The sequence below is a fragment of the Chrysoperla carnea genome, chromosome 4 (assembly GCF_905475395.1).
Source record: "Chrysoperla carnea chromosome 4, inChrCarn1.1, whole genome shotgun sequence".
Lineage (NCBI taxonomy): Eukaryota > Metazoa > Arthropoda > Insecta > Neuroptera > Chrysopidae > Chrysoperla > Chrysoperla carnea.
Window position 1 is genome coordinate 33,280,941 of NC_058340.1, and position 17,635 is coordinate 33,298,575.

The 17,635-nt window shown below is 29.0% G+C and overlaps 1 protein-coding gene and 1 non-coding gene across 4 annotated transcripts in view; both read left to right on the forward strand.

Moving 5' to 3' along the window:
- Nucleotides 1–4,056, forward strand: part of LOC123298365 (RNA-binding protein Musashi homolog 2) — a 325,285-nt gene extending 321,229 nt beyond the window's left edge. For 2 of the 3 annotated variants that reach the window (XM_044880349.1, XM_044880350.1), the window contains exons 3-4: nucleotides 120–369; nucleotides 2,564–4,055. In XM_044880349.1, the coding sequence (XP_044736284.1) occupies nucleotides 120–369; nucleotides 2,564–3,424 (1,111 nt within the window). In that variant the 3' untranslated portion in view covers nucleotides 3,425–4,055. Of the gene's footprint in view, nucleotides 1–119; nucleotides 370–2,563 lie in introns of all 3 variants that reach the window. The other variant, XM_044880348.1, reaches the window with a different exon arrangement.
- On the forward strand, nucleotides 1,668–1,801 carry LOC123299404. The gene has a single exon (XR_006535338.1). It is a non-coding gene; the product is annotated as a small nucleolar RNA SNORA3/SNORA45 family (small nucleolar RNA).
- Nucleotides 4,057–17,635: the final 13,579 nt, after the last annotated feature.

Genomic DNA, 17,635 nt, shown 5'->3' on the forward strand with positions numbered 1-17,635 from the left:
AAAATTACAACAACAAAAATTTTGATAAATTTTGAAAAAACTTACCCCAAACAAATTTTTTGATCGAATGTTTTTTTTTCTGTTTCTCTTTTTCGGCGTTTGGATCAACACTAATGCAGCTCAACGATTGACAGAAACAATGGATTAATTGAACATGAATTACATACAACGTTACAACCAATGAATAATGGTGGAAGTCATTCTGGATCATCTGGCCGATCAACCCCACAAAATGGTTGTGATCCAGCGCCGGGTAAATTATTTGTTGGTGGACTTAGTTGGCAGACGTCCAGTGAAAAGCTACGCGAATATTTTGGAATGTTCGGAACAGTAACAGACGTTCTAATCATGAAAGATCCTGTGACGCAGGTGAGTTGGTTGTGTAACACACAGAAAAACCCCCGGTGCTGCGTCGACGCGCGTCCCATAGTATATTAGAGAGTGTCCTTGTCGCGCCACATCGGTGTGTTATCCTTATTATTTGTGTATCAAGCACACACATACATAGTCATCGGTTTCGATCGGTGATCGGGTTCATTCACGATTCATTCACCGATACTCTCTTGTTTTATTATAATAGTTTTGCGCATACTCTGTTTGTGTTCATTCCCGGCTTTGAATATTTTAAGGGTAGATATGTGATACGAGGTATAATATGTACAGCTTCATTCAATCAAATTGAATACACTTTCATTAAATAAAGCGCCTGATTTATTTTAGGGTAAACATTCTTAAATTTTAAATGAAAATTAATTTTTATAATTTATACAAATTTAAAGTAGTACAAGCGTCATGGCAAGTTTAGACTTATAGTTGAAATTATTTGTACCTTATTTTCAACTTTTGCGATGAATTATTTTATAACTTCATGAATGTAGACAAAAAATATGACTAAAATTTTTCGATATCTGCCTTGGTTTTCGAAATATTGAAAGCTAAATAATTAAACAAAATTTTCAATTTTCGATATTTTGAAAATTACTCCAGATATCGAAAAATTGTATTCTTACTTATATTGTCAAGTTTACATAATTCACCAGCACAATTGAAAATATATATTATTTTAAATTTTTGTCCCCACTACTCATACATCCTTAATTAGTCGGACACAACGGGTTTTTTTTTGTTTTCAATAATTTTTTAAGGTGTTAACTTAAATTTAAATAATTTTTTTAATTTCCACCAACTTGTTTTGGAGAAATCTATGAAAACATATCATCTACCGTTTTCCTATAAAACCAATGTTAAATATGCCTACTTTTGAAGTCATTTATTTATTTAAATAATCGGGCAGGAAACCTCATGGCACAGAGAAATGAGTTTAAATATATCAGCAAAAAACAATAACCCAAACTCTTCGAATTGAAAAGTTAAATCTTGAAAAATTATTCTTATTTCTTAATATTTCTTTTTCTCCTGATCGTGATTTTTTGATAATATTGATATTTTTTTAATACTCAATGTATTCGGAATGAATTCAAACATTCAATAATCGTCATAATGCTATAAAAAACCATGGAAATACAAGTAATTAGAAATAATGTTTTTTGAGATTTTCAAGTCATCAGGGTAAACCTCCAAATGATGGAGAGAAAATTCTGGATAATATTTTAAAAAATAAATGAGAGGTATAATACTAAAAAATGTAATGACATCTTTATATTATAATCGAGCCTAGAGTCACTAGCTAATAACTTCAATTATTTTCTAGTGCTACAGGTAACTCGAAGAACAAAATATCACCTTATGCCCTATTTTAACTATTTTGTGTGTAAAATAGGCACCAAGCTGATAACAATTAAATCTACTGACAACTTCGCGAATAGATAAGAGGTTATGGGACTGAGATGATAAAATTTAAATATCATGAGATTTTTCTTATCATAGGGATTATTTCCAAAACTTAGACTGAGTTGTCCAAATTTCGCCCCCGCAACGAATGGTTTTTCACAATCTGTGGCTTGATTGAATTTCTTATTTCGCTCAGGGAAGTTACCTCTTTAATTAATTTCTTGTAGAGTTTTTACCAAGTTTTTCTGAATCAGTTTTTCTGTTATTTACGAGTGTCAAACTAATATTTGATAGTTTTAGTCATCAAGAAGTTGATGGAGATTATATACAATTCTTCCAAACTTTCCCTTTCTTCCAAACGTTTTCAGATCTTAGTTCGTAAATATCCAAGATTGTACTAAATCAAACGAAAATATATGAGATTTTCATCTCATTATTATCTAAATATATATATTTTCAGTAATTTAGTACACATAATATGAAAAAAATCAGGCCTTTTAAATTTTAATGTATTTCGAATTGGTTCATATTTTATCGAATCGAATTGTACATATTGTATGTATCTATGTATGTATCGTATGTAGGTAGATGATTAGTTAGTGTGGGTATTTTGTGCTTTATAAATCTTTCATTTTTATATAAAAAAAAATTTTGGTTTCCGTAAAATAATAAAATATGGCTTCTTCATTAAATTATTTATCTGTTAGTACTAGTGTTTAAAATTGATTAAAATAATTAAATTGTAATTTGAATTGTTTAATTATATTTACAGAGAAGTCGTGGTTTTGGATTTATAACATTCGCTGAACCAAGTAGTGTTGATAATGTACTTAAAGTGCCTATCCATACATTAGATGGTAAGAAAATTGATCCAAAACATGCAACACCTAAAAATCGACCAAAACAGCCAAATAAAACAAAAAAAATATTTGTTGGTGGTGTTAGTCAAGATACAAGCTCTGACGAAGTTAAAGCGTATTTTAATCAATTTGGTAAAGTTGAGGAGACCGTTATGTTAATGGATCAACAGACAAAACGTCATCGAGGTTTTGGATTTGTCACGTTCGAAAACGAGGATGTTGTGGATCGTGTATGTGAAATACATTTTCATACAATCAAAAATAAAAAAGTTGAATGTAAGAAAGCACAACCAAAGGAAGCTGTGCAACCTGGTGCTGCACAATTATTAGGCAAACGTATTATGATTACTGGTTTGGGTATGCGCATGGCTGCTCCAAACACAGCTGGACCAATGGCCGCGGCCGCAGCCAATCAATTAGCTGTGGCACAAGCACAGGTACATGTTCAAGCGGCAGCCGCTGCCGCAGCTGCGGCTCAAGCACAAAATGCAGCGGCAGTCGCTGGCTATGGTAAAATATTTGGTGCATATCCACCATTAGCGAGTTATCGTTATTCACCATATCCAATACCAACGGTGGGTGCTCCGGCCGGGGCTGTACCAACAGCGGCTGGGCAAGCACCCCAAGCACCCGCGACGGCATTAGCCGCTGCACCACCATTAGGCGCTGCAACAGCAAACCCTTATCAAGGATATAGTTTAACAAATGTAGACATGTCTAGTTTCCAGGGTGTGGATTGGAGCTCCATGTATGGCATGGGCATGTATGTTTGAAGCAGTTTTGTATCCGAATATCCAGCACTCAAACTTGTATTATAAAAAAAAAAAAGATAAACAAAAAAATTGCAAGCTCGTAGTCAGAAATATTTATTATTACGTAAGGGTTTCTGAGAATTTTCTATTTATTTCCGCTAAATGTGATGAATTTTAAAAATAGGTTCTGAGACCAAATCTTAGAAATAATTATTCTTAACTTTTAGAATTGATAAATCGGGGAAATTCAATATCGAGATAAAACGCTTTATAAATATTCTCGATTAATTATATCTGAAAACGTGTTAATTTTACGACTTGCTTATTTTAATGACATCAATCATTTCTAAAAGATAAGAATAGTTTCCTTGTATAAATATTAATAACTCAATCGTATCGAATTGTAAATTAACACAGTATTTCGGGAAGAGTTAGATAGAAGCTTCCCACTCCGGCTACGTGCTTGCCTGAAAAAAAGTGTGAAATATTATACAAAACACAGTGCCTCGTCGTCGGTCAGGACTGCTTCACATTAATTTATTAGTATTAAGCAATAATATCTCGCAATAAGCAGTATTATTATAGAATGTAGGGCTCATCAGCATTGACAAAAAACATAACGTTTTTTTTCTGGATCAACAGATAATTCCAGAAAGAAAAACCTAATAATAATTTTTGTCATTATTGTTAAATATTTATATAATTTTTTTTTTTTTTTAGTGTGACGAGACATTTTTTTCCCCTTGTCACAAAAGTTATTTAATGTAATAATAATGAAAAAAAAAATGACGTTGCGATTCAAGAATGTGTGTTCGTTCGAAAATTGCGACCTTGAGCAGCGTCACACTTGATCTCATGTGGTCTAACCAGGGCCTTTTAACTAAAAAAAACTTACTAACTCTTGCCAAACACATCAACAGAGCGTTTCTAATTTTTTTTTTGTTTCTAGTCGTGAACGGATTTTTTACTAGAATTGCCATTATTTTTAAACCTAACCTAATATTGACATTTTGACTGAAGACTGATGATTTCGACAGAAGACAGATTGTAAACAAAACCACTCGACGAATAGAGAAGGCGCATTCGTTATGCATCGTTATTGTGACGCAAGTTGGTTATACTGAAATATTAGGCTTGTCAGGATGAATCCAAATATAAAGATTATTCGCGCATAAGTGCTCCGATACTACAATAGAAGACATATTTTCAAAAAGCATGCTATCATTTTTAAGAAAAAATCTATTTCGAAAAAGGAAATTTAGTTTACGATTAAGAGAGATCAAATGTATTTCGATAAAAATTTAGTGTAATTTATCTTTTTCGATCGGTTCCTTTTAAAGAATAAGACCTAATTTCAGTGTAAGATTAAAGATGCCTTTTTATTTGACAATTCAATCGTGAATTAAATGCGACTATGGAAAGAGAGGATGTAGCCTCACTTTATTAAGATTGGCGCTGAAAATAAAAAACCAATATACAATTATTGCTTAAGTTTTACATTATTTGATGGTCAAATATGACGTGAAAAGGTATCTTTTTAGCTAAGTTATAATTCTGCTTTTCGGTTAATTTAAAATTATGAATTCGGCAACAATTTAACTTCAAGTCAAGATAAAATGCGTCTTCTCTATAGTATTATTTTTGAAAATCCCGCTAAAATACTATTTAAAAAAACAATTGAACTGAAAAATAACTGACTGTAATAATCGTATTGTACCCTCTCTCTCAACATACGAGAAATACTCAATTATTTATAATAAAAAAAATATTAATTGTTATTACTCATCACACGTAGACTAAAAATTTAGTAATTAATTTTTAAAACAAAAAGGTAGAAATGATATTTAAAAAATTGATCTGATTTTGACACATAACCAACAAAACGAAAAGGTAAAAAAATGACATTCACTAATTTTTTTAAAATGTTACCACTCATTAAAAAAAATAATTTAGCAAGTGTCGCGGACCAATCACACATCTGATGAATAATCTGTTGAGTGGCTAAAGACGACAGACTCGCTAGTTCGACGCGATTTAATCCAGCACACACATCTTTCAAAAAACAACCAATTTGCTACCATCTTAGTAGGTCCACCATCTTGTTGTTTTATATATATATATATAAATTACTTGCTTGCATTTATTTGTACATAAGTGCCTCTCTCTCTCCTGTTTGTACATAAAAAAGTATTACGTAATATGGAGGGCCACACATAATGAAAACACAATTTTATTAACACACACAAAACACATTTCAATATATTGTAACGCGCATGATCAAATAAATAATTATGATGTGTTGCGTTTATAATCGCGTCTTGCTTGCGCGCCCGCCTGTTTTCCATGTAGCGTTTTTTCACCATTTTAAATTGTAGGAATATTTATTATTAGTTACTGTAGCGCGGCAAGGGGGATGTTATGGTAGTTTTTTAAACAATATCGTAGAATATGTACTAAATTTATTTTTACTTTAGCCACAATTATTTGTTTTTCCATTAAAAAATTTCATTCTTTTGACAATATTGTGGGTGGTAAACGGATTCCATATTATTTTATAGGTTTTTTGGATGTTTTTGATTGCTTTTTAGAATATATTTTTATGTTTTTTTAAAGAATTCTTTACCTTTTTTTATAAATGCATTATGAATCAAATCCGTTAACAAATAAATTCTAGCGTTACTGAGGCAGCTTTTCAATCGATACTAGTCGACATGATTCGGAATAATTCGACAATTTATAATAATATAAAAGGTTGCATAAATCTACACTTGCAAGCAAAATGGTCATCTTTGAAATTTTAGGCTGTTCACGATAGTGATAATTGTAAAAGTCAAGAAATGCTTTTTTAACTCATCCTATCGATTAGAGCTGTAATTTTTGCGAATTAAAACAATCGTATAAATAACGAATTTCTTAGGCAGCTAAAGTTAAGTGTCGTTTGTGTTCGGAAACACTCGGCATAAATCGACTTTTTTGATTCATAATGTATTTTCCAAATAAATTAACATTTATTTTTGTAATATAACTTTTTAAAGTAGTGTCAATTTTTTGTTTTTCTTTCTTTTTTTTGGAGGTAAGAAAAAATTTTAATTTGTCACTTTAAAATATTTATGTTTTGTTTATTTAATTACCGCAGCACTATTCATTAATATATTAAATGCAGTGGCTTCGTTAGCAATAATAAATGACTGTTGTTGCTATTTATATAAAAATTACTTTTCTAGCTTCTATTTTTTCGTAATTGCATAAATTTCCATAGATATTTTTTTACATGTGTAATATATTTTTTACTAATAAAATAGCATGTGTCAATAAAATGCGACTATGTCATCAAACGATCGATTTCGATTCGAAATCGATCGATTGATGAATGTCGCTCAAATTCTGAACCGTTAAAAACACCCCCTGCCAAGCGCCGACAATACTTTATTAAATAATAAGAAGTAAATTATAAGAAAATATTTAAAAATAGTAAAAAAAAAGTAGATTTTAGATTATTATTCTATTGACAGCAATAACAAAAAAAAAACATAAGAATAAGTGGCGAGTTGAAAAAAGTATGGAACCTATTTTTGTATAAGGGAATTTAAAATTTTTCTTTTTAGTTTTCGTATTTCGAAAAAAAAAATTTTGTTTTGTGTTTTAGTACAATTATTTTAGACGATAACAGTTTTGGAAACCCTTATATATAAGATTTTTGTTAAAGTTTTATATCGGAACCTATTAACTCCTTAAAAGCCCCTTTGCGGAAACAATGAAAGATAGCGATGGAAATTATAGACCGTAGGTGTATCTAGCACAAAATTCTATGCGTCTTTTATATGCGACGAACGTTCTTTAATATACTAATCTATCCGACCCGGCTACAACTAACTTTTTTTACAATGGAAAGGAACAGACAAATAATTTAAAAGCAAAATGTGCAGCATTGTTTCTGGCGAATCGTTATGTCAAATAAAAATACTTCGTTAGACACGCAGAAAGGACGAAATTTACAAAAGCAGGACTTTCCTCTCTAATGCAAAGTTATAAACTCCAATATTATAATTAATAATTCAAGATATGTGACACAGTCAGGCAGCTGAGCTCATAAAGAACCAATTGCCTCACTCATAAGGAAATCGAAAAAAAACCCTTTTTTTAAACTTCACCCTGAATGCTTTATTGTTTTTAAGGCGGTAAGGAGTTTTGAGGCGTTAAAGTAAAAGTTACTTAAAGAAATTTTTTACATAAAAGTTTTCAAAATCAAAATCTAAAATAATTGAACTATTTTTGGAAATGATAATTCTTCTGTATAATTGTTCACATATTTATATATAAAAACACACACAGGACTATCATGAATAAGGATAATTGTGGTCCGTGTGCTGCCTCAATATTGTCGCTTCCATTTGTTATCGTGTGAATGTGATTGTGTGAATATTATGTTCTTATTCCTCTTTAAAAAATTTACTATATATATTTACATAATTATAATACAATATTCTAGTTTTATATATAATAATAATAATTAATACATAATATTATTTAATGCGCATGCGTGAATACGTAATTTTATTTGTATATTTAGAGTATTGCTTTGTTCATTATGATTTTTTTTGTTAAAGTCGGAATTTTTATTATGTAGGTTTGAAAAATGTGTACTTAACGAAATGACCACGATTAAACGTCATTTTTACAACGAATATTTGAATACCAACCTCGAATTATAGCGGGTACGAACTACAAACTGAAAGGAAACTTATTCAACTCATACTAAAATCGTTCACGGATAACGCAAAATTTATCAAATAACGGGCAAAAACCATTTGTCATTTTAGTGTTATAGCACTGTATAATTCGTTTCCATTGCCCTTGCATGCTCTTTAAATTATTTTTCTAAATTAGTGAAATAAAATCAATTTAAAAAGAAATATTCACAGTTGAGAATCTTTTTTTATAATTGAACTAACTAATCAAACGTGATTTGAATCTAATCAACAGCACTATGGTTACTTATTGAGAAAATCTAGAAACATTCGAAGATCAATTATCTTCGTAAATACCGAACAGCTGTTTAAGTACAAGTATATTTTATTTCCAATTTGCTAAGTACTTAATTTATTGTCCATTCTGTAATTAATGAACAAAGTTAAATAATTTCAACACTAATAAGCATTCAAAAAAAAACCATTTAACTTGTGCATGAGGATGGTATACACGCATGCGCAAATACTACATGTGATTTGAATGAATGGATGGAATCAATTGAGAAACATTAAAAAACAAAAGGCGTATGTTTGTTTTCACAAAATCAAATATCATGAGTGACCTCGCTGCTACTTGTAAATTTTCAAAACAAATTTTTTAAGCGTTTTGTGTCACATACCGTGTTACTAACCATAAAAATACGCAAACGTTAAAATATTAAATAAATAAAAATGTATGTGATTTTAATTGTGATGGTCTCTATCGCTCGTAGAAGGTACTTAAATTTAAAAAAAAAAATAATAATTGAAAAAAAAAAACCATAAAAAAATAATAATAATGAAAAAACTCAACACACTCTGTTTTAAGTATTATTAATGATTGTATTAATTAATTAATAGAGTTATGTTTAATTATTATGTTTAATTCTACTCATTACTAGAATTTTAGAAGTATGTAGAACTTGTATGTATTTTTGTGTGTAGTTATAGAAGGGATGCACTGTAGTGTGGAGCCGTTTCGAATAAAGTAGTTTATATATGCCGTAGACAGCTGCTTGTTTCCTTGGATTCATCATTTATTAAAAAATATTATATATACCACAATTTTACCACCTTTTTATGTAGTCGGGGGTCATATTAATGGTAATCACGTGAGAATATTTGATGTTAAAAAAATTTGTATACCAAATTTAATTTATATCTTTTACCTTCTCTATTTTGTAAAAAACGACTTAAAGTTAGATGACAGGCGTTATCATTGAAAAATATTCAAAATTCGGGATCAATTTCATTTATCGTTCATGAGAAGTTACATATAAGAACAGCGGTTTAGTGATTTAAATCTATTTGAATTAAATACCGTCTATCAGATACAGGGAGGATAAGGCATGTATTAAATTTGGTTTCACAATTTTAAGATCAAATCTCTTACGAAATTTATTATGCCCCCCAACTACTTTACTACTAAAAAAAATTCTACTCACTAACTAAAACAACAAAAACCTATTCTGCCTTAACCTTTTATAACAAATTTTTGATCCAACTCACCTTTTCTCTCTATATATATACACACCCAAAAAAAAAAAAAAAATTTAAAAAAATTCGTAATGTGAACTTAATTATTAAATGTGACACCATCGCATCTGGTCGGAGTCACGCATGGCCTCTTCATTTTTTATAATTTTTAACATTCTCTATATATTTCAAACTTTCCAACACATTTTTTATACTGAGTCTGTAACGTAAAGTGTTTCAAATATTTATCCGAAAAATTTACATGATTTTGAGAAGATATAGTGAAGCTGCAATGAAAGGATTCCGTATTTAAGTACGGTTTCATTACAGTCATGATGAGCTGATACTCGGAATTATCCATTTTTTAAATTGATTTTTTCAACGTGTAAGTTTTTCTGATAAAAATTAGTAATGCTTTATGTGAAGTGCTCTGTAGATATTTATAAATAGATGGTGCTCAATGTTTCTACGGCCTTTTTCTTTGATCAAACCGCCGAAGAATCACGCTTGGTATTTGTAGTTAAAACAAAAAAAAAGTACGAACATTATACATATACGCATTTTATTATACGCGTATTTATTCTCTTTGTTATTTCGGCTGACATCAAATATTTACTTATTAACGCACGTTCAATGGTGTGAGGCATGAATGTCTTAATTAAATAACAATTAATGACTTTAATTGGTTTGTCATCAACATTTTGTAATTTATTTTCATTTGTTTTATTAATATTTAAAAATACGTAAATTTTTCCGATTTTTTACAGGTTTTGTCGTAATTTTTCGATATTTAATGGTTTATGTGTAAATTCGAAAATGAAATTGTGTGAGTTTTTTTTATTAATTCATTTAAAATTTTTGTAGTGGTAGTAGTTTTTATTACGTAAATTTTTTTGAAATTACGTTTAGAAACTTAATTTTATGTTTAAATTTGATAAAAACAAGAGGGGGTACTTCTGGGTGTAATAGAATAACGTTTGCTCTGAGTAATTTATATTCGATAAACAATTGAAAAATTCGGATACAGATAAACATGTAAAATAAATTCGAATCAGCATGCAAATTAAATGAACCCAATTCAATCTAACTGCTGATATACTGTTTTGAAATTTGTTTCCAATTTCTAACAAATGTAAGGGTCGAAAATTTGCTTCTTTGAAAATTTCAACAATATAATCAAATTGTCTCTAATGAAAACTTAAAATCTGATTGATTGGGGCTCTGTTTTTTCTAAATATCTTCTTTTGCAATATTTTCTGAAATATTGCAAAACAAGATTCTAAAAGATTCGTTAGACAAAGTTCAAATAATTCATTTGTCAAATAATCAATATTGCAGCATATTCAGTCTCTGGATAACTCATTGAATACGTAATTCAGTCGTACTCTAATGGAAAAATCGCTAATCAAAGAATCAAATTACTTTTTGTTTGGAGTCGTATATTAGACTGCATGATCTTTTTATTTATTAATGCACAGCTCTTTGTATAGTACGTCAGTATTTGATTTTAACGCTAAGATCAAAGCGCTACGAATAAAGAAAATGTAAACCATACTTCAAGTCAGCTGATTTTTTCATTGAATAAAAAGGGAAAAGATATTTACTTTATTATACATTTTAATGTGTTGTACTCTTTTATACGTGTATGGTTTGCAAGATTGTAAACAAATATTTCCGTTAAGTACCTATGGGCGTTGCAAACTATAGTTCTTTTTTCTATCGCTAAATAGAGTCTTTCTTGGTATTAAAATTCAATACAGAAAATTAAATAATTTTTAACGTATTTTAATTATTCAAAATCATTCTAAATTTGCCGCAATACAAAATGGAGATTAAGATATTCGCCTATATGCAATTTTTTATATTATTACTTTCGAGAACATCTTAATCAATTATTATTTTTGTTTTCTTAAAATTCCGAGGAGATATTTCAAATTATACAAAAATGTGGGTCCAATAAACGACATTACCTAAATTGTCAAACAAAACACAGGGTACAAAAATTTTAAACAATTTCATTTAGAATTTCACAAACCATTGAATACATAAAATTTAAAAACCTTCTTAATAATTATAGATAGTACATAAATAGTTTTTTATAATCACGAACTTCATTACTTCGCTTTATTTATTTATTACGCGTTTTTACGTACCTGCTTGCATGTCGACAAACAAACAAATAAAAAAATACCATTTTTGGGCTAATCAAAACAAAAAAACCAACAATTTTTTATAAACTATTTTGTACATATTATTACTTCTAACAAATACGTACTTAAAAAAAGGCTCAGCAAGCTGCTCCATCTTAAACAAAACTGTATACTCTAAGAGGGGAAAGAACATGATGATACTTCATAGACATTCGAAAAAAAAACACAATCGCTAACCTCTGTGATAATTGAAAAAAAAATTTATTAATATTGTGATTTGCAATTTGCGCAGTGCTTTGTTGTGACTTTTTGGTCAGCAGGCGACACTGTTGTTATCATTTTAAATACCAGCGTGCCTTAATGAAGTCGCCGCTGGCATTTATCAATTTCGCAGGTAAGTTCGGTAGGGACATATTGAATTGTCAAAAGCAATTATTATTACACCATTCGAGTTTTTTTTTAGTTCTCAAGTCATCAATATAAATTTTTTATTTTATTGAAAAATTAATAGCTTTTATTTTTTACAGTTATTTTTTTATGTGACAGAATAATTATTCCTTATTTTCAGAAGTGGGATTGGTGATGTTGAAATAATTTTAAAGTAGAATGAAAGCTGCTAATTTAAATCAAAATGGTGGATGAAAAATTGTTTCACCATAACTGAATTCTGCTTATAAGTTTAAGAAATAAATATTCTGCACAATACACTTTTGACTTTGTATTACAATATATATGAGTAATTTATTTAATTATCTGTTATTTGCTAATTTGACTTAATTATTTTTTTCATTATTATTTGTTCATTATTTATTATCGCTTGTTGTAACGTTTCACTCGATTGCATGATACTCATTATTATATAACACTTTGTCAAAGCTTTCTAACAAACATATTTCTAGGTAATTAGTAATTTATTTTTAATATATATACACTTAGAAATTGTGTTCCAAGCTATTGAGATTTTTATATAATGCTTTTTTAACGATTTTTAATTCAAACAAGCTTCAATATTTATAGCAATAAAAAGATAGGTTAAGTACCTTAACCTTTCTAATTAAAAATAGACCCATCCACGAAACTTTAAATTTTAAAATAGGCTACATAATATGTTCGCCGTTACAGCCACAGATCCATTGTCGATGGAAACCAGAGATCTCCGAATCATCTATAGAATCTAGAGATCTTCATTAATGTCAGTAAGACATGTATGAGGGTATTCCTGCTATAAAGTAAAAAGTCTCAAGCGCCGATAAAAAGTTCTAGTAATTTTGTGAACCTTTTAGGCTCGATACAATCTTGTAAATTTGTTTGCTTACAATGAATCTTTAACCGATAGAAAGCTTTTTCTTTAAATACTAAGGACCCGTTTATGGCGTTCTTCTTAATGTTATTATAACTCTTCCGAGAGAGTGTACGAAAGGTGAATTGGCCCCGAATTAAATTTAATGTCTTTTCCATTTCAAGTCTTTAATCTCACTTAGCTTTCTTGTTTTAAGTTACAGTATAGAAAAATAAAAGTCTTATAATTCACACGAAAAATTCTACATTGTGTCATGTTGTTTTTCAGCATCATAGACATATAGTCTTCCCCATGGCAGTGATCCATAGAGAAACGGATGTATCATACGTCATTATTTTGCGGGATATTTAACTTGACATAAATTTTCAACCAAATTAAATTAGATTTTTTTTAAATCGTGGATAGCTCAATTATTATTAGAAATTTTAATCAATAACGAAAAATTTGATATTAAAAATTGTTAAAAAAAAGTACAAAATTTATTTAGTGAAAAGAAAAAAACCAAACCCACCCACGAAATATACAATATACAATGAAGAACCAATGCGCCTTCCTGTCTTCCTCTAAAAAAAACAATTTTCATTGGATTTGCTAGATTTTAAAACACTAAGCATGATTGAAAAAAAAATATTGATAATCGAATCGAATCATTTTATTATTCATTTGTGTACATACAAAACAAAAATATACTTAAAAATATTTTTAGGTAAATAAAATAGTATTTTAATCGTTCTAGAACCAAGTGTCATGTTTTTTGTAGATTTTAAAAAATATTAAAAGAAAGACCATAATTAAATAAAAGTAACCATTTTTTAGGTAGAAACATTAATTAATAACTTCGTATTTCATAAACACATATTTGAAAAAAAACGTATTTTTTAATTTATTTATACTTAAATGTAAATTCGCTTTAGTTTTTAATAAAAAGTACAACTTTTTTACCATTTTAAATTTAAATAAGACATTTCATAAGCATTTTATGCGAATCGAAAAAGGTTATGTTCGCACTAATTCGCACAAAATGCTTTTCGTAGTAGAACAATTTTACATAAAAAAAAATAAAGAATTATTTTTACATTTAAAATATATTTATTATATAGTCTGTACATTTTGAGAAAACCAAAAAAGATAATACAAGGTTTTTACTTTTAAATGAAAAAGAAAAAAAAAGAAAATTGTTACGATAAAAAAATTAATATTTATTGGAATTTGTATATAAATAATTAATTAGTAGTTAAAATTTAGTAATTAAATTTTAATCATCGTCAAGTTTTTGAAAACGAATCTCGTATTTAATTTAATTTATTTTATGAATAACTTGTCATCAAAATACTAGTCACACACAATTTTTTTTTTCGAAATTTATTTTTTTCACTTTTTTTTTTGTTTTTAATTTTATTATGTAATATTTATTATTGTAATTTTACGAATTATTATTTTATGGATAAAATACCAAAAGAAAATACCAAATAAATGAAGTCGTTTGAAAAACTTCATATAAATTTTATTGAAAACAGTACAGTAGATTAAAATTTTTTGAATACAATTTCAAATATAAAGATAATTTCTGAATACAAATTCGCCTACTTTTATCACGGAAATTAATTCATTCTTTTCGTCAAATTTCTACAAAAGAAAACATAACTTATAAAAAACTAATAAAAAAGTTTTGAAAGATCTTTATATTTGAAATTTAGTAAACTGGTATAATTTTCATGGCATCAAAATAGAGTTTTTCATAGAAATATTTTGACAATGCAAAAAGAAAAATTAATTTCAGAAACGCAATGAATGAATCAAAAGCTCTTATTTTTAACTTTTTTATTTTCTTGTCATTTAAACGCTAACGAAATAACTTTCACTTTTGAATTCCTCATGGTAGGATCACTTAATAGTACTTACGGTTGAATGCTAATGAGATTATCTTTCTCATTTCGCACGTAAATAAAGGCAAGTCGAAGAATTTTACGCAAAACAAAGAATATCTCTTTTGACATACTTAGATCGTTAATTCCAATATTCCATTGTTAAGAGATTTTACTCCATTAAAATTATTTGGAGTTATTTAGATTAGCTTAGAGTGGCTGTTCTGGGGACACACTTAGAACATAGGATTCGTTGTGATTCAGAAAAAGGGTTGGTCATCCTCGGCCACCACCCCATGAACCATTTGGAGCCGTTTAAGAACAGCTGGAGTGCTTTGACATCGAACAGATCGGAGAGGTTGTCAAAGAAAGATTGCCTCAAATGAGTTCATCTCCTTCCTTAAGGCAAGAGTTGGACAGTGACAAAGAAGATGAGGCATTGTTTCACCCTCCTTCCTACTGTGACAGCTTCTGCAACATAAATATATTATTATTAAGAGACTCATTCAGAAAGGCCATCGAAAAGTCTGACTGAAGTGCTTCAGTCTTGTTGAGACAAGAGCTTGACAATGGCAGAGAAGTTGATTTGTTGTCTCTCTCCTTCCCGTTGGGATACCCCAACAATAGTCGTGGTGCATTAACAGGTGTATACGTTGAGCATGCTTCTGACCTAAACAATAATCTTTTATGACCGCTACTATATTGCTCATATAGGTCCTCTGAGGGAATATTCCCTCGAAAAATCAAACTGTATTCAATTGTACTTCCAGCACAATCAAAAACTGCCTTGCGCCACAAATACAAATCTTCTAAATTTTGTATCCTTTCTTACGATATCGAGTTTTCAATGGATGTTTCGTAGTATTAGCTCATTTAGAGAAGAGTGTTATAAGAATCTTTCTTTTTATCAAATTTCGACGATGCCATGAAAAAATACTTTTAAACATTTGCCTAAGATAGATCTTGCTATTTTAAGGAAAGTCCATCTTATTATATTCCTAGAAATTCTTTATTATTATTTGGACTGTGCTGAAAATACTTATTCTTCACAATATTCTGTCTGAAGGGCTGTCACTAGGTCTTTAAAAGCTTCCACAAATTGGACAGCAACTTACTAACTTCGTTCAACATCGCTTCAGAATCTACATCGATTATTTGTAAAAATAATTCAATACTTAAAATGTTTTCCTACTTGGTAGTTCCTTGTACAAATCTATCTCGATTTCTAATTTAGTTTAACGAAAATGTATACCCTTATGTGGCAGCCCTAAATTATTGATCTAGTAGTTTTTGTAAAAAGAATAATTAGATTGAATTCAGTATAAAAAAAATGGGTAATGACCTAAGTCGTTTTAGATTTCTTTTATTTCATTTTAATGTATCATAATTATGATTTTTTTAAATTTAGTTAATTCGTCTTTAATTAAGATTCGATTCTTTAAAGTAAATTTTGATTAGATCTATTTATCGAAACATTGGTAGAAATCAAGAATTAATAACAAAATTTTTGTATAAAAAAAAATTATAGAAATTATTTATGCAGTTTAGAAGTTACTATTTTTTTGGAAAGTGATGTTAGTAATTATTTGGTTGGATTTTCTGAAGAAAAAACAGTAATAGTCTCCTAGTATTTTATCCTTAGTGTTCCTAATTTTCCAATGAATAAAATTTAAATTATTAGAATTTTCGTATGAAGGTAGGTATCATTAGTTGTTAAAATGTTTTTCTTTCAGTTTTGAAGAATTTTCATCGGTTCGAATTTATGAAGTTTATTTGATTTATAAATAAAATACTTTTTTTTGTATGAAAATTTGTTTTATTATATGATTACCCTTTCAATCAATTCCATAGATATCCAAAACAGCTATCGAAGGAAATCATCTGTTGAACAAAATCGTTTAAAACTCCGAAGATTTTTTATTATTTACCATCAAAGTATTTAAAATTGTTCTCTGAACGCAGTCATATAAAATATTACATAGATTATATGCTATTGAATATAAAAGCGAGAAAAGAACATTTTCTTAAAAAATGAAAAGATATACCTAAAAATCAAAGGGATAAAACAAGACATGAATGTTTTATATAGAAAACTCAATAGAATTTTCAAATCAATTTAAATGGGACCGAAGTTACCAATGTTAATTTTATTCGTGAAAGCAAAATTATTACTATTTTCATAAAGTATAATTTAGAGGAGGCCATTGATTATGCAAATTACACGGGCAATAATTTACTTAATAGTTAGGGAGCCCAAGAAGGGATTTGTGTAGTAACTCGAGCGCGTCAGATTAAGATATCGGGGGTTCCTTGAACCTTCCTTAGTATCTCCACCAAATATAAACCCTAAATATGGGGTAACCATAGGTGAAGTAGCGATAGGTGAATTAACTCGAGAGCGTCAAAATAATACATGGTGGATTAATTACATACTAAAAAATGTAAATTTCAATAATATGAAAAAATTTTAATCACGCTCGAGTCACTACGGGTAACAAACTTTGCAAGCTTCCCATTTCTTTGCGTCTCGCTTAAATCGTCAGATTATTGGAATGTACATTTTTGAGCATGTAACTATAGTTACATGCTCAAAAATGTACATTCCCACACCAATAACCCACCACTGTGGGTTATAAACCACAATGGTGGGTTATAACCCACCATGTCTTAATCTGACGCGCTCGAGTCGATTCAAATACCGCAATTTTGTTTTT